Source organism: Histomonas meleagridis (assembly GCF_020186115.1).
Source record: "Histomonas meleagridis strain 2922-C6/04-10x chromosome Unknown contig_26, whole genome shotgun sequence".
Taxonomy (NCBI): Eukaryota; Parabasalia; order Tritrichomonadida; family Dientamoebidae; genus Histomonas; species Histomonas meleagridis.
The window spans coordinates 741213-761112 of record NW_027150837.1 but is presented as its reverse complement, the minus strand read 5'-3'; the positions used below and the strand labels follow the sequence as shown (position 1 = coordinate 761112).

At 31.4% G+C, this 19900-nt stretch overlaps 10 protein-coding genes across 10 annotated transcripts; 5 read left to right on the top strand and 5 right to left on the bottom strand.

Annotated features, from left to right (window-relative positions):
* Window positions 1-982: 982 nt before the first annotated feature.
* GO595_004437 (uncharacterized protein) lies at window positions 983-2536 on the top strand (the record flags this gene model as incomplete). The annotated part of the gene is made up of 1 exon (XM_067917569.1): window positions 983-2536. One exon carries the CDS (start codon window positions 983-985, stop codon window positions 2534-2536), a length of 1554 nt encoding a protein of 517 aa, XP_067775561.1.
* A 3100-nt stretch (window positions 2537-5636) lies between these two features.
* On the bottom strand, window positions 5637-6809 carry GO595_004436 (Prenyltransferase and squalene oxidase repeat family protein; the record flags this gene model as incomplete). Its single annotated transcript, XM_067917568.1, has 1 exon — window positions 5637-6809. The coding sequence occupies one exon, from the start codon at window positions 6807-6809 to the stop codon at window positions 5637-5639; it is 1173 nt and encodes a 390-aa protein (XP_067775560.1).
* Window positions 6810-7327: 518 nt separating this feature from the next.
* On the top strand, window positions 7328-7705 carry GO595_004435 (endoribonuclease L-PSP; the record flags this gene model as incomplete). The annotated part of the gene is made up of 1 exon (XM_067917566.1): window positions 7328-7705. The coding sequence occupies one exon, from the start codon at window positions 7328-7330 to the stop codon at window positions 7703-7705; it is 378 nt and encodes a 125-aa protein (XP_067775559.1).
* Window positions 7706-8722: 1017 nt separating this feature from the next.
* Window positions 8723-9592, top strand: GO595_004434 (uncharacterized protein; the record flags this gene model as incomplete). Its single annotated transcript, XM_067917565.1, has 1 exon — window positions 8723-9592. One exon carries the CDS (start codon window positions 8723-8725, stop codon window positions 9590-9592), a length of 870 nt encoding a protein of 289 aa, XP_067775558.1.
* A 786-nt stretch (window positions 9593-10378) lies between these two features.
* GO595_004433 (Kelch motif family protein) lies at window positions 10379-12265 on the top strand (the record flags this gene model as incomplete). Its single annotated transcript, XM_067917564.1, has 1 exon — window positions 10379-12265. One exon carries the CDS (start codon window positions 10379-10381, stop codon window positions 12263-12265), a length of 1887 nt encoding a protein of 628 aa, XP_067775557.1.
* A 563-nt stretch (window positions 12266-12828) lies between these two features.
* GO595_004432 (protein CDC73-like) lies at window positions 12829-14001 on the bottom strand (the record flags this gene model as incomplete). Its single annotated transcript, XM_067917563.1, has 1 exon — window positions 12829-14001. The coding sequence occupies one exon, from the start codon at window positions 13999-14001 to the stop codon at window positions 12829-12831; it is 1173 nt and encodes a 390-aa protein (XP_067775556.1).
* Window positions 14002-14471: 470 nt separating this feature from the next.
* GO595_004431 (RNA polymerase II transcription factor B subunit 4) lies at window positions 14472-15296 on the bottom strand (the record flags this gene model as incomplete). The annotated part of the gene is made up of 1 exon (XM_067917562.1): window positions 14472-15296. One exon carries the CDS (start codon window positions 15294-15296, stop codon window positions 14472-14474), a length of 825 nt encoding a protein of 274 aa, XP_067775555.1.
* A 600-nt stretch (window positions 15297-15896) lies between these two features.
* Window positions 15897-16769, top strand: GO595_004430 (CMGC family protein kinase; the record flags this gene model as incomplete). The annotated part of the gene is made up of 1 exon (XM_067917561.1): window positions 15897-16769. One exon carries the CDS (start codon window positions 15897-15899, stop codon window positions 16767-16769), a length of 873 nt encoding a protein of 290 aa, XP_067775554.1.
* Window positions 16770-17341: 572 nt separating this feature from the next.
* On the bottom strand, window positions 17342-18613 carry GO595_004429 (putative beta-amylase; the record flags this gene model as incomplete). Its single annotated transcript, XM_067917560.1, has 1 exon — window positions 17342-18613. The coding sequence occupies one exon, from the start codon at window positions 18611-18613 to the stop codon at window positions 17342-17344; it is 1272 nt and encodes a 423-aa protein (XP_067775553.1).
* An 821-nt stretch (window positions 18614-19434) lies between these two features.
* GO595_004428 (putative protein serine/threonine kinase) lies at window positions 19435-19689 on the bottom strand (the record flags this gene model as incomplete). Its single annotated transcript, XM_067917559.1, has 1 exon — window positions 19435-19689. The coding sequence occupies one exon, from the start codon at window positions 19687-19689 to the stop codon at window positions 19435-19437; it is 255 nt and encodes an 84-aa protein (XP_067775552.1).
* Between the last annotated feature and the right edge of the window lie 211 nt (window positions 19690-19900).

The window sequence follows — 19900 nt, the reverse complement described above, 5'->3', positions numbered from 1 at the left end:
CACTTTTTGAGTTTACCAAAAGGTCACGGATTCTCTTCAGCTTCTGCTGATAAAATCGATTTTCGATTGCGACATCTTCGATTTCATGTGAAAGATCATCACACATTTGATACCTTTCTTCAAGATTTGTTGTTAAAGAATGTAAAAAGTTTTGGTCGACACTCAAATAAACATAAATGTCTTGGAGTAGCTTGTCAAATATTGAAAATGCAAGAAGTGGGTCAATATTTGTATTTTCATATCCGAATTTAGCTAATACATTTAAGCTTTTTTTTATTTTTTGATTGGATTCTTGTATTACATTATAGTGATAAAGTAAAGAAAAAACAAATTTTAGTCGATAAAAATTTTCATATATTTCTTTTTGTGTTGTTTTAATTTCATCAGGTATACTATGTGGTACATATTTACCATATTCTGGGAAAAGAGAATTACATAATATAAGAAGAAATATTGAGAAATTTTCTTTTGATGATTCTAAATTTAAATCTGGAATTTTTAAAGACCTTATCCAATCGAGCCTTGTTGGTGATATTTTTTTTGTTATATCAAATCTGAATTTTTTCTTTTCTACATCTTTTTCTTCCATTTTAATTCCAATTATAATGACCGTTTACTATATTGACTATGTTTGTTCAGTTGTGGAAATACGTTTTTCTAAATGGAACAAAAATTGTCTCCATTTCCCTCAAATAAATTTAGGTATATTGATAACAATGGTAAATTAGTAACTATAAGTCAAAGGGAGCTAGAAAAACAACCTTTATCAGCAAGGACACCAAGAATTAAACCAAGTAATAATTCAAATTTACTATCACAAAGAAAAACCAGACCAATTACTGTCAACTTTGGACAACAAAAAAGGCAAAAAAGTTCTCATTTAATATTTGAAACAACTCAACAAGTTCGTGATTATATGGTTGAAGCAATTCATTCAACAGATACAGCAAAAAAAAATAAAGCCATTTCACACCTTGGAGAAATGTTAATTCAACAAATTGATCAGACAAATTTGCACAAAAGTGATCTTTCTCAAATCACCAAACAATATGAAGAACTTCAAAAACAAGTTCAATCTCAGCATGACAAATTTGAAAAAACAAGTGAAATTCATCAAAGAATGAAAAAGCTTCAATATCTCAAAAGTTTTCATGATGATCAAAAACTAATAAAGGAAATCAAAGAAATCGAAACAGATGCCAGAAAGTACATAAACATTAGCGAGCCATGGCTTCTTGATGAAATTATTAATCACGGAGGTGATGATAAACTTGAATCTCTAATCAATCTGAAATTCCGTCGTCTTGAAGACACAATCTTTGGGCTTCGTAATCAGCTCGTTCGAGAACAAGAAGCTTTATCTGCTCTTCCTTGGGTTTGTCGTGAATTTGGTTCAATTCGAAATTTAATTGATAAATACAATAATGCTCTTGATCAAATTAAAAGACTCAAAACTCGGGAATTAGAAATATCAGAAGATGAGCTTATAAAACGAAGACCACTTTCAACATGTGATAGGCAGTATCTTTATCTTTTAATTGTTGCTCTTCAAAACGAATTGATTGGTACTCGTGTAAACCTCAGAAAAGCTCTTTTAACGGTCAAATCATCAGGAAATATAAACATTTCAAATCTCGAAAGTGACGACACCATTGAAAACAGATTTGATTATAATGAATTAGAAGCTTCATATATGAAATTACAACAAGAACTTTTAGAACTTAAGAAAGATTATGAGTTTGCACAAGAACAAATAATTCTTCAAAACAATTTAACAGATGAAAAAATTCCAAAAATTTCCGAAAAACTTAAAATTCAACTTAGTGAAGCTAATAGACGTTTATCCAAATATCATAACAATATTGAAGATATGCAAAAAACAATTGAAATGCAAACGTCAATAATGAATCAATATCAACAACAAAATCAAATTCTTCAAAACCAAAAAATTCTTCTTGAAGCAAAAGTGACACAACTAAAAAGTGACATTCAACAAAAAAGTGACAAGTTAATGAAAGCCAATCATAACATTCGATCATTAAGATGTTTATCAAGAATTATAATTGAACAAACACTTGTTGGTTATAATATTCAATCTATTGATAATATTTGTAATTTATTTATCGAGAATTATAAGAAATATGATGCAGCTGCATGTGTTATCCAAAGAAAATGGCGAAAACTTAAAACAAATAAAATTGATAAAAAGATGTGTAAAAAATCTTTAGATAAATTTCCGCTTACAAATGTAATTGCAATGTCAGCAATTGATGTAATTGCCGGAAATTTAAAACCTATTGAATATAATCAAATTCTTTCATTAATAAAGAAGTTTATTAATGATATTAAAGAAAATTCGGAATGTGCAATAAAAAATATGATGAAAGAAATGGTAAATGGACATAAAATAATTATTGATCAAACTGATCTAATAATGAGTCGACCAAGAAGATTCCAATGGACTCAAACGGAAACATTTAGAGTTGATAAAGATATTCAAACAGAACGTGTTACAAGATCGAGAAATAAACCATAAAATATTTTTTTTATTAATTGAATTTCGTCTCTGATGCAAAACGCCCTCCATTTTGCGGTTTTTGAACGATAGGAAATTTGAGTAAAACCCAATCAAATATTTACTTTTTGAAATGATTTTGATCTCCTGGTCAAAAGTCGAATTCGGAAAATTATCAAAAAGTGGGTCATATAATTGATTGTTTCAAGTTGACCAGTTTATTTTAAAATGAATCAAAATCAAACAGCAAATCAGAAATCTCAAAACAAATGGGAAACATTTTCAACGCTCAAAAACATAATCTTTGGTTTGAGTATAGATAATTTTGCTCAATCATCAAATTTTATTATCAGCAAGTTTTGTAAAGAATATCCAATATCTTATGATATCATTATATGCCAAATGATATATACATCTCTTCTGATTAATAGTAATAATTTTGATATATATTTGAGATTATTACAAGAAATTGAAAAATATGAGAAAACAATAAAATCAACTCAAAAATAATAAATTTATTTTCTCAATTTCTACTTAAAAAAAACACACATGAATCATTATATTTACTTAATTACATGATTAAGTATAATTTACTTGAATCAAAAATAATTCAAAATATATGTGAACCATTTTTTGTTCATATTAATCAAGATAAATCAGATGAATATAAATATTTATTTGATCAAGAAAATATTTCTTATGAAGAACTTTCAAAGAATGATTTTGCACTTCATAAGCAATATATTGAAGAAGGAATTAATCCAAATGAAATTGCAAAAATAATTCGAAATGATGAAATCGAAAAACTTCAAGAAATATCATCACGAAATGAATTCGATTTTAATCAAATAATTCCAAAATCACTTTATGAAAGATGTTCATTTATAAATGAAGAAAATGTTTCATTAATTGATTATGCAGCATTTTTTTCATCTGTTAAATGTTTTAAATATTTACTTATGAATGGTGCAAACGTTGAAGATACAGGTAAATACGCAGTTGCAGGTGGAAATGAAGAAATTATTCATTTATGTGAACAAAATCATTCATCATTTGATAAAGCAGATGAAACAGCAATTAAGTTTCATCGAAATGAAATTTTTATATATCTTTATGAAAATAAAATTAAAGATATTAACAAATTAAAAGAATTAGGAGAAAAATGCGTTTCATATTTTAATTATGAAATTTTTACATATTTAGAAAAAGAAGGAATGAAAATTAATGAAAATATCATTAATGAAGCGGCAAAAATTGGAAACATTTTTCTTGTAAAATATTTCCTTAAAAGTAATCAACTTCCAGAAAATACTTTAGTTTTTGCTTCATTTTCAGGAAATATTGAACTTGTTACATACATTTTAAAGCAAAAAGGAATTGATATTAATGTTAAAAATATTTATTTGTTTTATTTTGGATTTATTTAAATGATTTTATATTTCAAAATAATATTTGGAAATTATTTAAATTATTTAATACAGCACTTATGTTTGCATCTTCAAATGGTCATACAGAAATAGTTAAATTACTTCTTAAACAAGAAGGAATTGATATTAATGCTAAAAATATATATTTGTTTTATTTAATATTTATTTTAAAAATTTAAAATTTCAAAATAATATTTGAAAATTATTTAAATTATTTAAAACAGCACTTATGTATGCATCTGAAAATGGTCATACAGAAATAGTTAAATTACTTCTTGAACAAGAAGAAGTTGATGTTAATGCTAAAGAGAAAATTTATATGTTTTATTTAATATTTATTTTAACAATTTAATATTTCAAAATAATATTTGAAAATTATTTAAATTATTTAAAACAGCACTTATTTATGCATCTGAAAATGGTCATACAGAAATAGTTAAATTGCTTCTTGAACAAAAAGAAATTGATATTAATGCTAAAGGTAATATTTATTTTAATAATATAATATTTCAAAATAATAATTGGAAATTATTTAAATTATTTTGGACAGCACTTATTAGAGCATCCAATAATGGTTATACAGAAATAGTTAAATTACTTCTTGAACAAGAAGGAATTGATATTAATATTAAAAGTATTATTTTGTTTTATTTTGGATTTATTTAAATGATTTTATATTTCAAAATAATATTTGGAAATTATTTAAATTATTTTGGACAGCACTTATTTTAGCATCGAGAAGAGGTCATACAGAAATAGTTAAATTACTTCTTGAACAAGAAGGAATTGATATTAATGCTAAAGATATTTATATGTTTTATTTTGGATTTATTTAAATGATTTTATATTTCAAAATAATATTTAAAAATTATTTAAATTATTTAAAACAGCACTTATGTATGCATCTGAAAATGGTCATACAGAAATAGTTAAATTACTTCTTAAACAAGAAGGAATTGATATTAATGCTAAAGATATTTATTTGTTGTATTTGATATTTATTTAGAATAGGGGATAAAATTTGTAACTTTTTCCTAATTTGCTACATTATTTACTGGTTTTTCATAAGGACTGACTTAATAATTTTTTCAAAAGTGTTTCGATATATTAATATCATAATTGAAGTCAGCCAATGTCACGATGTTATTCGAATGATAACCAATTTACTATTGTTATATCTTGCATCATCAAAATTATATAAATTTTATGAATATTATAATTAAAGTGATTAAAAAGGAAGAAAAGTATTTAGCTTTGAATAGTATTTTAAACTATGTTCTTTCAAAGCATGTTGACTCCGCTTCTGTACACAATAGAAACATTTTTAAAAATTTTGTATACATTACAAAATACATTCAATAAACATTAACTATAAAACATACTTATCCCACCAAAAAGCATATGATTATAAATTCTTTCAAAGATCCAGATATTATTGATATTAAAGTATAAGTGTTAAGCAAGAAGGAATTGATGTTAATGCAAAGGTGATATCACCCAATTGTTTATTACAATTTAATGTTTTAAAATACTTGGAAATAAGAATTTTATACTGTGCTTATTTCTGAATCTGTAATAGATTACGTAGAAATAACTAAATTACTTCTTGACCAAAAAGGAAATATCAATTGATATTAATGCTAACAAAATAAGATAAAAAAATGAATGAGAAACATTTATACAATTTTACTAACTTAAAGGTTTGACTGTATTGGTGGCTGTGCATGAAAATAATTGAACAACCTATTAACAAGATACTTCGGGCAGCATATGAGTGGACTTAATTCTGGAAATTCGAAAGGATCGTTTTCATCTTCTTCAGGAATTTTCTTCAAGCCACATAAACATAACCCTCCCAGGGCGAGCATTGTATGATATGGGTCTGGTAAACTTGGCCTATGGTCAAGGAATCCGCCTTTTAGATATTGTGCAGATTTAATAATATAATCTGTCATTGCGGTTTCATTCCAAAAAGGGTTAATTCCTAAATGCTCTGTGATGATTCTACATGAGCTTCCAATCCACCATGAATAGCAGCTATCGACCAATTTATTGGGGCGCCCCTGAAAACCGCCGCTGAATGCCATTTGACGATCACTGATCCATCGAATCAACGCAGCCATATTGATTAAGTCTAGCTTCCCAAGAATAGACATAATGCCAACAGCACAACTAACATATCCACCATGCGATTCACAACCTGGAAGAGGCGAAAATGCGCCATCATAATTCTGACAACTGAGAACAAATTGTTCAACATTGTGTGTGAGTTCAGGCGTAAGGATATTGTACATGTATGCAATAAGTATGGCAGAATAAGTGGATCGAATATCGTGTTCCATACCTTTAGAAACACGAAATGCACCATTTGGCAATTTGAGACTAAGTAAAAGATTATAGAGTTTTTGCCTGTTGACAAGCTGATATGCATCTTTTCTTCCAATAAGAGCAATTGCTGTAAGTGCTGCATAGTTTGTGACAAGATGTGAATTATCATACTTGAATCCTGCAAAACCACCATCGTTTGCAATCCTTCGCTTGAGATAATCTCGGCACTGATGAAGGTAGTGCTCTAATAAGTTTTTATTACTAAGATTGAGACAGCGAAGAACAAAAATGAAATATGTAGGATTCCATATACCGAATGTTTCCTGTTTTCTCCCAGTGTGGTCTTTATTTTTATAAATAGTTCTTATCCAAAATATATGTTTTTTCCGAAGTAATTTGAGATCTTTTAGCTTAAATTCAATTATTGCATTTTCTGTTTCAATTTCTTTTTCAGATGTTATTGTTACTACGCCTTCGTCATCAAAGCGCCATTTATCAGATAAAGGGTCATATATTTCATTAGAAACGTTTGTTTCCATTTCTTGTGTGCTAAAAAATTCATTTCAATAATTTTTAATCGACAAAAGCGGTTCTTAATCTTGCAGAACAGAATTATGTTCTTCTGAACATCTGATTTCAAAAAAGTTTTCATCATCACTTTCATCCACCCATTGCTATCATACTAAATAACTCTCTATCTTTAAAAAAAGTTTTATTTTATCAAATATTATGCAAAATATTTAATATTAAATCAAAAGTTGCTTATGTTAATCCATTTAATTCAAAAAACTTTGGATTGATACATATAAATTTTTATGTCTTGATAAAGAAGTGCATAAAATTCCTGTTTTTATGTGGCAAAGGTTTCATGGGGATTTGAATGGTTTTTGAAAAGTTTATTAAACGATGAATAAGTGAAGTGTAAAACGATAAAATGTCAATTTTTGAGCTGGATTGACTCAAAAAGTTGAATGATTTGTGAAAAATTGGCGGGGTTTCACACAAACACCTTAAAGTGAAGTGAAATGAAGATTTGAATGAATTTGACCATTTTTTGATGAGCACAATCATCAACACACCAGACGCACCAGGAGCAATTGGCCCATATGTTCAAGGACGTGTATTCGGAAACACTCTCTACACATCCGGATGCATTGCAATTGATCCACATGATAAGGATAGGGTTATTGATGATGTTGTTGATCAAGCTCGCCAATGCCTCCAAAATATGAACGCAATTATTGAAGCTGCAGGATTCAAGAAGGAAGACGTTATCAAGACAACAGTCTATCTTCTTGATATGAATGATTTTGATCGTGTTAACCAAGTTTATTCCGAATTCTTTGGCGAACACAAGCCCTGCAGGACTTGCATCCAAGCAGGAAGACTTCCAAAGGCCTATAAGGTTGAAATTGAATGCATTGCAATGCATTAAAACTTAAACATCAATGAAATTAAATTTTTTTTTTTTTAAAGCATCACAATGTTGAAGTTCTTATGGCTGAGTTAGGAATATTTCCCTTTTTGAAATGGATTAATCTATTCGAATCATTTTTTGACAAGAATTTTTTTATTTCATTTATTTTAAAATTAATTCTAGGTGTCGTACAGTGACAAATTAGCTATTTCGAAATATTGTTTGCTTCAAAATATTTTATTGAAAAAAGTGACTTTTAAATTTGGCGGTAAGTAAAAAAAATGGACCCCCAAAACCACCAATTTTTCCCGATCATAACACGAGTATTGGAAATAATTTCAACAAACAAAGAAGATAGCAAACAAATTAATGACGAACTTAAAGCAGTTCGTGATTTTTTATTAACATTCAAAAATCAAAAAGAGGCAATTGCACCAACGCACATTGAAATTCAACCTACAAATGTTATTTCTCCAAGAGAGCAAGCAATTCAAGAAATGCAGACATATATGAATAATCAAAAAGCACTTGATTATTTAGTTAAATTGCTACCAGATAACTTTCCGCAAATAAGCAAGCTTGCTGAAATAGTAAAAGCTTTAGCAAATTTGAGTAACACATCTTTTGATCCAATTCAATTTAAAACATTTCAAGGAATATACCAATGGGTTGATACTTTTTGGGAGGCCATTGAGCCATTTGCTTCAGAGCTTATGATCATTGACTGTTCTACAAAACATTCGTATGATGATGATTTTTAATAAACTTTATTTTAATTTTTTCTAAATTTAGAATTGTTAAAACTTTGTGTGTAGGATGTTGTATGAAGAGTGCAGCATTCTTCTTTTTCTCGAAATATAGCATTTTTGTAGAAATTATATATTAATTAATAAATATTGAAGTATTCCTAAATTTAAATTCTATTTTCGTGTGTAAATTTATTTAATAAGCTTAATTATTTACTTATTGTGTTTATTAATTTTTGCTGATACAATAATAATAAACGTACGCTTTCCATTAACGAATTACCTAAAAATGTCTTATTCTTTGAATGTTTCAGATGATCTTTCAGATGATGATATTTCTCTTCCTCCAGAGCTTCTCGAGCGTGAAAGGCAATTAATGGAAAGAAATAAAAAACTCGAAAATCGAGTTAAAGCTTTATTGAATTCAACTCTTGATAGTGAAGAACAACTAAAAACAAAATTCGACACATCGCAAAATGAACAACAAAACTCCATTTATGATAATTTTTTTGAAGTTGATATACCTCCAAACATTCCATCAATACCAACTAAAGTTGACCAGCTTCCAGATCTTCGCGAGGCATTTCACAAAATTGCAACAGAGATAAAATCAGTTAATGAGCAGATATCTGAAATTGAAGCAAATAAATCTAGATGTGAAGTTGTGATTTCAAAATTACAAAATGAATCCAAGCGACTCCAAAGTAGCAATGAGAAGGCTCAACAAGAATCTCGTCAGATAACACAGCAAATTGAAGAAATAAGGCAGCAAATCACAAAAATTAAATCCGAAATAAATTCAGCTAGACTTACAAGAATCGAGAAATCGCAAAAGCAAATAGACAATAAGCAACAGGTAGCAATTCTTGAGGCTAAACTCAAGAGACAAAAAGTGAAAGAAGATAATTTGCAATCACAATTAAACAAATTACAAACAGTCGAATCAAAAGCAACACAAATAACAAACAGCAAAAACGAAATTCAAAGGCAAATTGATGCAGAGAAAAAAGCGATAAGACAAATGCAAAATCTTTTGAATGATATTACGAAAGCATCTGCGCACGAAGAGAAAATATATGAACATCTTCAATCAGCAAGAAATATCTCAATCTCATCAGAAACAATGGAACGCGCAATTGAACAAATGCTCTCAATGTAATGTTACATGAACATGTTGAACACATATCATTGAGCAGATAACAAATATTATACGGAATAACTTCGTTGTCCGACAAATTCCTTTTCACACAGTTTACAACAATAACGTACTTGAAACTTTTTGAATGCAAATTGCGCGTCGTCACATCACATGTTTTCTTACCGTTATTTGGGGTGCCTTTAAATTCAAATCCAACGCGCTGAATTTTGGGGAGTTCCAATGGAGATATTCAATGGAACTCTTTTAGTTTATTACAAACCAAATAAAGAACTTCGTTTTATACCAGCGTTTCAAGTTAAAAATATGACTGCTGGTGAATTTCTCGAATATTTTCGTAAAACATTTTTTATTTCTGACAATTTAATGGTTTCTATTAAGTCAAATACTGGCAACAAGGTTTGCCTGGAAAAGTTTCAACATCCTTTTTCATTCTGTCCATATTTATTCTTTTTTAGAATTCAAGAAGATTTTGAAGGTCTAGCAATCTCAGAAATCAAATCAAAAATCACATACTATCTTGTAGTAGATATATATAGATTCACTTCTTGTTGTTTTAAAATTCCAATAATATCTAATAGTGGTAATTTATTATATTCATTACGTTTTCGTGCACCTCAAACTATCAAACTTAATTCTCTTCTTGATCATTTACATAAGCTCCATTCTTTACCACCCACCTCTTTCAAAGTCATGACATTATATGATGAAGAATATCAATCTGACAAATCGCTTCTTCGAGATCTTTTTTATCAGCGTCTTTACGTATGCTTTGATTCCACTGCCCAAATGAAATCTATTAATGATCGAGTCAATCCAATCAAAGAATTTAAACTTACTGAAAAAACATATCTAAACGACATCAAAGGCTTTGACTTCAACGTCGGCAAAGTTTTAAAGTCTGGTCTCTTATCAGAGTCTGAGTCAAGTTCACTTTTATCTGCAATGCGACCAGTCGTCAAAATTACAGAAGAAATATATTCTGATTTAGAAAAAATGAGACTTGATTACATGACGATGATAGGGAAGCATTTCTCTGCGTTTATTCCATATCTTAAAATTTACAAAAATTACATTTCGGTTTATGATTCATTACAATTAAAACTTGCAAAATCTCAAAATAACCCAAAAAATAAAAACGTTTTGGATGAGTTTTCTAAGACTATTTATGCTGGTGGAAGAAGTTTGGATAGCGTACTATCAATACCATTCCAAAGGACAATGCGATATCGAATGTTACTCGAAGCGGTTTTAAAGAAAACACCAAAAGTGCACCCCGATCACAAATTTTTGATTGAGGCTATTGAAAAACTGAAGACGATACTGCTTGATGTGGACAGGGCAACAAATAATGTGAAGAAATCTCAAGAAATGCTACAATTAAACATACGATTCGAGCCATTGAATATCATTAAGCCTCAACGTAGTTTAATTGGATGTTATCAAGCAAATGGAACTAATTGTGAATATACATTAATCATTTTTTCAGATGAGTTTTGGGTTGCTAAAAAGCTTCCTGAAAATAAGCTTGAAAGAAAAAGAGTAATACAATGGTCTGAAGCAAATATTCAAATAACATCTGATTTATCAGTTGTTATTAGTATGTTTGAATCTTATAGCCAAACATTTACATTTCAAGACATTAAAACACGTGATGGGTTTATACAACAATTCCGTGAGACAGCAATTTATTCGAACTCAGCAAAAAGCGACATCAAAATAACCGTTCAAATGACACTTTCCAAATTTGCCATGTCAAACCATTCAATGGTGATCAGCGACGACTTTTTGTGGCTATTTGGAGGTTTTGACGAGAGAGGCCGTTTAGTCAACAACTTAACGATTCTTAAAATCTCAAATCACAAATGTAAAATCCTACAACAAACTGAGAATGGTGAAGTATGGCCATGTCCAAGAAGAGATTCTGCGATGGGGTTTGCAAAAAATAAAGTCTATGTTTATGGCGGAAATGATGGAACTCAAGATTTATCTGATTTTTGGTGCTATGATGTCCGCAAAAAAAAGTGGATCAATCTTGACAACGAAGAAGGCAACATCCCAGGTTCTGGTTCAGGTCTTCAACTTACATTTGTTAATGATTATTTTCTCTTAAGTGGAGGCAAAACTGAATTTGAAGTATACAAATATGTTATTTCGGCAAACGAATGGACGAAGATGCCATTACAAACCAAATATAAAGCACTTCGACATCATTCATTTATCCCCAAAAACGATGACTCCTTTTTAATACTTGGCGGAGTTGATCTCGAAAACCACAACAATAATGACATTATGTTATATTCCAACGAAATTCTTGAACCGATTGATACCACATTTTTATCGCCACTTTGTATCTATAACACGTCACTTATTAACGACGATTACTTATTTGTTTTCGGCGGCAAAGAAGAGCCGACGCCATTTCTATTGTCATTACGCGACTTTTCATGGGAAACGCCAATGGTAGAAAAGGGGCAACTTTCGACGCTTTGGGACTTCACGATGTCGTCGTACGGCAGCAGAGTCATCATTCTGTTCGGGAACAACGAGAATGGCTGCTCGAAGGCGATGTACAAACTGTCGTTCAAGCTGCCCGATAAATGCGAAGGCGAAAAGTTGCTGGAGCTGATTAACATGAACGGAAGGAAGCGAAGTAAGTCGATTTCCAAGAAATGAATTGTAATAAATAAAATATTTTATTTGTATATGTGTGAGACTTCTTTCGAATTCCAAATTATGAACGAAATTTTTCAGATGTAACAAATGCTGTATACAAAATTTGTTTTCAAATATGAAAAATTGTATTGTTATTCATTTTTTTATTTCGACACCATTGAGCAAAAATTGAAATGAATTCTATTTATTTACTACATTTTAAAAAAAAAAATTTCTTTCGTGGTAATGGTGTAAACTGGTGAAAAATCGGTAGTATCGGTTTCACTTTTTGAAGGTGATTCTATTGAGACCGATCATCTTATTTTTTACAACCAGTTTATGTCATTTTTATGTCTGTGAAAAAATAATAAAATAAATAGCATAATGAGACATAAGTAGTTCATGAATTCAACTATGTTAAAACTTATTAATAATTCTAGAATATTTATATTAATATTTTTTGTTCATTGAATAAATTTATTAAACAACAAAATGTGCATAAGTTTTATATAATTTGATTAGAAATTACACATAAACAAATAAACAAAAAATGATTTACCAATTTATATATTAAAAAATTATTTTTATTTTTCTTTCCTTCTTTTCTTCAATGCTTCTGTCGCTTCTTCTATTTCGTGCCATATATTCTGCACCACTTGTGCGTCGTTTGTTCTTCTTGTTTTGTTAATCCTAAAGTCCTTCACCACCCACTTCTGTATATCCTCTGGCAGCGGCGCGTCGTCGAATCCCACATAAATTCCGAGCACTTTCTCGAACAATTGTCGTTGGTCATTTGGCTTAAAGTTTTTGATTTGCCACTTTTTGCCCAACAAGAAAACGGCTACAACTCGGTTCCAGTCGTCATCTTTCATCAAGCTTTCATCCGCAACGATATCGTACTGATACCTTTGCATCGTGACTGAGTGCATATGCGATAAACGCTGATGCGTTAGATTCTCATTAAGTTTTGGCGGTTCCCAAACGTTCTTTGTCAGAAAAGTGACAATGTTTGTGTTGTTGATGGTTGACTTAGTACTACGAGTTACGAGGATTATGTAGTTCTTAAACTTTCCTTCAGGTACGGCGCCCTGTTGGTTAATCCATGAATCGTCCCTGGGATTAAAAATCGGATTTGAGATTTGTTGTTGTGGCTTTATCTTGTCTTCACGATCAAAAATGTTGGTCTGTTCAATCATGGAGGAAAAGTCTTTGTTACAAAGAATGCAGGAATCAATTGGTCGAAGTCGATCAAATTCAACAGTTGGCCCTTTGTCAATAATGTCGACTTCTTGCTCAACTGCAACTTCGATCTGACTTTGCTCAGGCTCTGGTTGCTCTTCATGTTGTGTTTCTTGTGCTTGAACAGCAGGAATAGCAGCTGTTTCTTCTTGGGTGGTGGGTGGTTTAGACTGAGATTCTGGTTCTGGTTCTTCGTCTATAATACCATCGACTTTGGCAAACTTGCCTCTGAGCCAATCAAGAATGTATGTTTTATCTTGATAGAGAACGTTTTGGATTCCTTGCTGTTTGGAGGCAGTAACAAAATCTGCATACTTCATATTTTCATTTTGAAGTAAAAACCAGACTTGTAGAAGTGTATATGGTTCACCTTTACCTCTTTTGGAAATGTATTCTGTGGGGAGATTAAGATCAAGACTAACATTGTCAACTTTGAGGAAACCTGGTTGACTTTCGTCAATTTGCCTTCCATCTTTGATCCATTGCCTGAGAATATGGAGAGGTTTGTCGGTCGACATTGTCTGAATTGAATGGTTTATTCAGATCTGAATGTGACCGTTAAGACCAAGAAGATAAACTAAAAAACCCCAAAAAATAAATTTAATAATTACTTAAAATGTTCAAAGCAAGGCCTATAAATGATCATATAAAAAAGATAAAATTCTTCCCAAAAAATATTATAATGATGAAAATTATGAGTTTTTAACTTGATATAGTTAATTTTGAAATACAAAACAGTAGTACTTCACTTTTTAATCAACTTTACTTGAAGCTGTGATTTTGTCTTTGGAGATACAAAGAAATTGGAAAAAATTCGTAATCATTGATTAACCAGTTAATCACTCCTTTTGCTTTCAATATACATTCCTATTCTGTACTGTTATATTTGTTACCATATTTAAGTACAGATCTTTTGTATATGTGGAAAAAAGTAAAATCAAAAACATTATTTCACATAATTTATTGAAAATATTAATTTTCAAAATGTTTATACAAGACTTCTTGACTTACACACAGGACATGTTCTCAGCTTATTTTCAGTTTTTTCGAAAACAGAGAGGCAAACAGGGCACATTAAACCCACGTCGATCATATTGCCAGTATTTTCAGCAGGTGTTTTATAATTTATATTTTGGACTTTCTTTAGCATTATCAGATTTCTTACAGGAAGAGGTGGAATTGATAGAAGATATTGGGTTAAAAGTTTTGTGCGGAACTCAATCGCAAGCGAGAAGCCGTTTGTGATGAGCGCTGCTTGATTGAGAAATAGTGACTCTTTTGATTTGATGATTAACGAATCGATCACAACGCCGATTCGATGCGCGGCGAAAATTGCATTGATTGTGGACTCAAAATGTGACTGAGAATCACACGATGGGGTTATGACTATGATTCTTTTTTTTACCTCAGAAGGGAATTTATTGAGGAGACAAAGTGCTCGTGATAATGCAATGTCTAATCTGACACCATGATTCTCTTCTGGTGGATTTAACGCACATTGCCTAGCAAACCCTGAAATGTTTGAGACAATTTCTTTGCAATAAAGAAAAATTTCATCTGAATTTGTGGCTTGAAGTTCCCCTCTGATGAGTGCTTCTGTTCTTTCTGGACCTGGTGCTACCCATTCTGTGCCAGCTTGATTATATGCAAGAACTGGAGCTATTTGAAAAATGTCTGTTAAAATCATTTGATTAAAATATGCAAATAATTGGTCTAAACACATGGAAAAAGATAATTCTCCTTGAGCTTCAAGTTTCTTCCATGCAATAGGATTCGTATCAAGTAAAAAGAGTGCAACTTCTCTTTGGTTCATCTGGTAAGATTAAACAAAGTAAGTGAATTAAGTGCAATTGTCATTATTTTTGTGATAAAATAAAAATGTCAATGCTCAAAATTCCTTCTTCATGAAAAAGACTTAAATTTATTGTTTAAATTTTTTGTTTCTTCACTAAAATCGCTTTCAGTATTCACATCTTTGGTAACATTATATCAATGTTTAAATCATTTATATTCAAATTTATTCATTAGAATTTATATATTCATTAACATTTGAAGAACGAATGAATTCATTTTCAATTGTTTTAGTTTCGTCATTAAATTTATTTGGATCTGATCTTCAAATCTTTTTTTTTTGCTCAATTGAATGTGAAGAATTAATTTGATCTTCACCTAAAAGTGATTTGAAAATCTTGTAAATTGTCTAATTTTTTTTTTTTACTTATACATTAATTAAATTGTAAATTTATATTATTTTCTTTGAGGGACTTGTGAAACAATTCAAAGGTTTTTTGGTCCACCCCAACCTTGGAACCAAAATCGTCCCTCAATTTTAAAATGATTTTCTATGAGCTGATAATGACGTTTAAAAATTGAGAAAAGTTATCGAAAATGATCAACAAGATCATTTTTCCAAATGATTGGACAAAGTAAATATGAAAAAATTTGTTTGATTGGTCAAGGCACATATTGCTCTGTCTACAAGGCAAAGGATTTACGTGATGATTCTATTGTTTCCTTGAAGATACGAAAGTACACTTTACCAAATGAGTTAGAAACAATTAATCGCGAGGTATCAATATTAAAGGAGCTGAATCACCCAAATGTTGTAAAACTTCACGATGTTGAACAAGATGATACAAAGTTTGCGTTAGTTCTTGACTTTTTCCCCATCGACTTGGCAAGCTATATAAAGACTCATCAAATCCAGCCCAACCTACTCAAGTCTTATGCGTATCAGCTCTTGTCAGGTCTTAATTATCTTCATTCCAAAGGAGTAATTCATCGTGACATAAATCCCTCGAATGTTCTTCTTGATGAAAATGGGTTTCTTAAGATCGGCGGCTTCTCGTTGGCCAAATTTTCTCCTCCACAAGCTTCTACGCCTGATTTAGTGACAGCATATTATCGTCCACCAGAAATATTTCTTGGCTCAACATCGTACGCAAACTCTGTTGACATTTGGAGCGCAGGTTGTGTTCTTGCCGAAATGATCCTGAGAAAACCTTTGTTCATTGGAGATAACGACACTGAAATACTCCACAAAATATTTGATATCATCGGAACTCCTAATGAGGAAACAATGCTCATGTTCAAGCAATTGCCAAGATATAAGGACAAGCCGCAAGATTTGGCAAACATTTTACATGGAGCAGACGCGCAAATATTAGATCTGATATCAAAAATGCTGCAAATTGATCCATCGAAAAGAATCACCGCGAAAGATGCGCTCAGCCATCCGTATTTCAATGATCTCCAACAGAAAATTAAGGACGCTTGCGCAGCCTGAGATGGCCCTGTGTAGCAATTAGACTTTACGCCAATTGCTTACAAAAATAAATAAAAAATCAAAAATAATTCAAATTAAAATATTTTCTGTTTGTGATATTACATTCGTTCTTAACTTATTTACTAATTGTGACATTCAGCAAGTTCAACCAAATCTGCACAATCAATACTTGTATGCATACAAATGTCTCAAACAATTCTTCTCTCAAAGCGGAAATATTTCAACAAATACCAAATGAAATTGTCCAAAAAAACTTGAAGTTTTACAATTTTTTTATATTATTATTTTAATGTTCTACAAAATTAGCAACAAATTAAAATGTCCAATGAGTATTTTTTTTGTCCTGGACTGAAATCTTATGAAACGTTATAAAACATTTAAAATTGCATTTTATGCTCTGATCCGAATATCTCCAAACAGAAATAGCCGTTTTAAGGCTGTTTGAGATTCGGTATAATAAATCATTTTATTGTAAATCACGTTCAAATAACTGCTGCATCAAATTTGATGTCAAAATTTCCATTATTATCAGCAAATAAATTCATGTTCTAAAAGGGGTTTTACTAACCATTTCATGCGTTGTGCATGTTGTTGACGAATGACTTGAAGGTATTGTAGTTGTTGATCAAATTATCATTTAATCTGAGGAAAGTGAATGCCTTAAGTCCCTTCTTTGCCCATTCAGTGATTCTTCCGTATGATCCCCAGTCATAAACTTCGAGAGCGTTTTCACCTTCGAAATCGATTCCTGCCCATTCAGAATCATTAAGAAGTTGTTGGACAAGATATGGTGGATTTGATCCGTATTGGCTATTTTCACTCATTTCAAGGCATGTGAAGCAGCAATCAACATTGTATCTCTTGAATGCTGATAAGATATCGCGATAGCCATCATAGAAGAGGAAGTTATTGAATCCTGCGGTAACTTCAGCACAGTGGCATGAGTACATGTACCACCAGTGGATACCAGCAATCTTGCATGAGAGTTTGGTTGATGGGAATACGGTACGAGCTTCATTAAGAACAAGAGATCCGTGGTCAATAAGCTTTTGTGCGTACCATTTGATGAACCATTGTCCGTATTCGGAGTTCCAGCTGTCGGTTTGGCCATCTGTCCAGAATTGTGAACCGCCTGGTCTTGTGTTTGTACCACCTGTGTTAGTTGGGTTACGGCCAAAGCTTGGAACGCCAGCAGCGGCAGCATCGGCAACAAGAAGTGCCTTCATTTTATCATCATATGTTTGGAATAAACCACAGCCTGGATAGCTCCAGCCAGAAGCAGCAAGGTAAGATGGGTATCTCATTTCACCGCATGGACCAACACCGACTTCGATTTCAACAATTGTTCCATCGTTAAGATAGCTTTGGAATTTGTTCTTGAAAGCGCTCATGAAGTCGCTGTACATTTGAATTGGTGTTCTGCTGCCGTCAATAACTGTGTTATCGTAACCGAATGAGATGTATTCTTCATCAACAAATCCGTTTTGATCTTTGAAGAATGGTTTAGCATTGACAACAAAGCTTGGGAGTGGGATATTGCAGGTATCACCAACATTACCACCACACTTGTGGAATGACATAACTGGGATGATCTTTAAATTCCTGGATTTGCACATGTTGAAGAATGTTTCATAACCTGTCCATTTGTAACTCTTTTTGCTTGTTTCGACAAGGCCCCACCAAACATCAACCATCATACCATCGACGTTAGCTTCTTTCATCTTATCAAGCCAACCTTCAAGTTTGCTTTGGTATTTGAAGTTCTGGTTGTTGTCGAGGAAATCAAGGGGTGCCATGACATAGAATGATGTCGAAAGCCCAAGCGCAAACAGGCAAGACAACATTTTGCTAAATGTTCATATTCAATCCTTAACCGCAACGTTCAAAGAGCACGGTTATGCTCTCAATTTAAATCTTGTTTATTGGTCGATGTTTTCAATTCAATAAATTAACCCGATGAGCCAACCGTCGCTCTTGTACTGTAATTCTACTTTCTAAATGGAAATGTATATGTAAATATGCAAATTGATAAAATGCGTTTACTTTAAAATATATATATTATTAAATATATTATAATATGATAAATTAAGAAATTAATTCCGAAATTTTACAAATTTGAACGGAAAGTTTCTAAAATTCTCATAGAGTCGGACTAACAGATTTCTACTGTAATATAACTGTATTCGAGGAAGGGAGGAAATAAGGAAGAGTCGAATTTGGGTGATATTAAAAAGTGCAATGTTATCAAATCTCGACAACGAATTAATATGGGGTGCCCTAAATCAACAAACAACTTGAGTAAATCATTCAAAAACAGCTGTTTTTATGATTTGTTTTCATAAAGGTTTTCGAAGATTATCTAAAATCTCACAGGACAGATTTTTTATTTAGGCTTCATATCTCTAAAAACAAAAAAAATATTGAGTTTTTTTCAAAAATGGTCTGATAATATGTTATTCCCACTGGAATCCATTGTTAAATAACGGTTGAGGTTGATAATGAAAAAAGTGACGGCACAATCATCGATGATGAAAAATTGGAAAAATATCACACAAGAAGAAGAGCTCTCTGATTTATTCTCTAGCTCTCTGTTCGGAAAGTATCCAGGTGAACATTCAGTACATTTGCTAGCAATGTTGTTCCGCATGGGCAATTATAGCAAAGGTTAAGTGCCGTAGCTACGTATTGGAATACCACATGTACATACTGGACACTTCTTACATGTCTTAGCACCTTCTTCATCTGAGTAGTAACCAGCGGAGCACTTTGTGTTTTCTTTCGCACGTGTTGATGATGAATATGTTCCCTTTGGACATAATGTGCATTTAGTTGCACCCTCTTGTGAATATAAACCTTTTGGACACTCTTGGCATTTGAATGTAGCTTCTCTTGATGAGTCGTAACCTTTGTGCGTATTCATATTGACTTTCTGTTCCTGTATATTTCTTACATGATGTAAATGCCCGTGTATCAGTGCCGAGTGGACATTCCTTACATGCACCTAATCTTTCTTGATCTGCATAAGAATTGGAAGAACACTTTTCGAATTTGTTCCAGTGCAAATGAATATGCATTTGTTCCTTTTGGACATATTATACATTTGGTTGCACCTGTTAATGATAATGGAACTG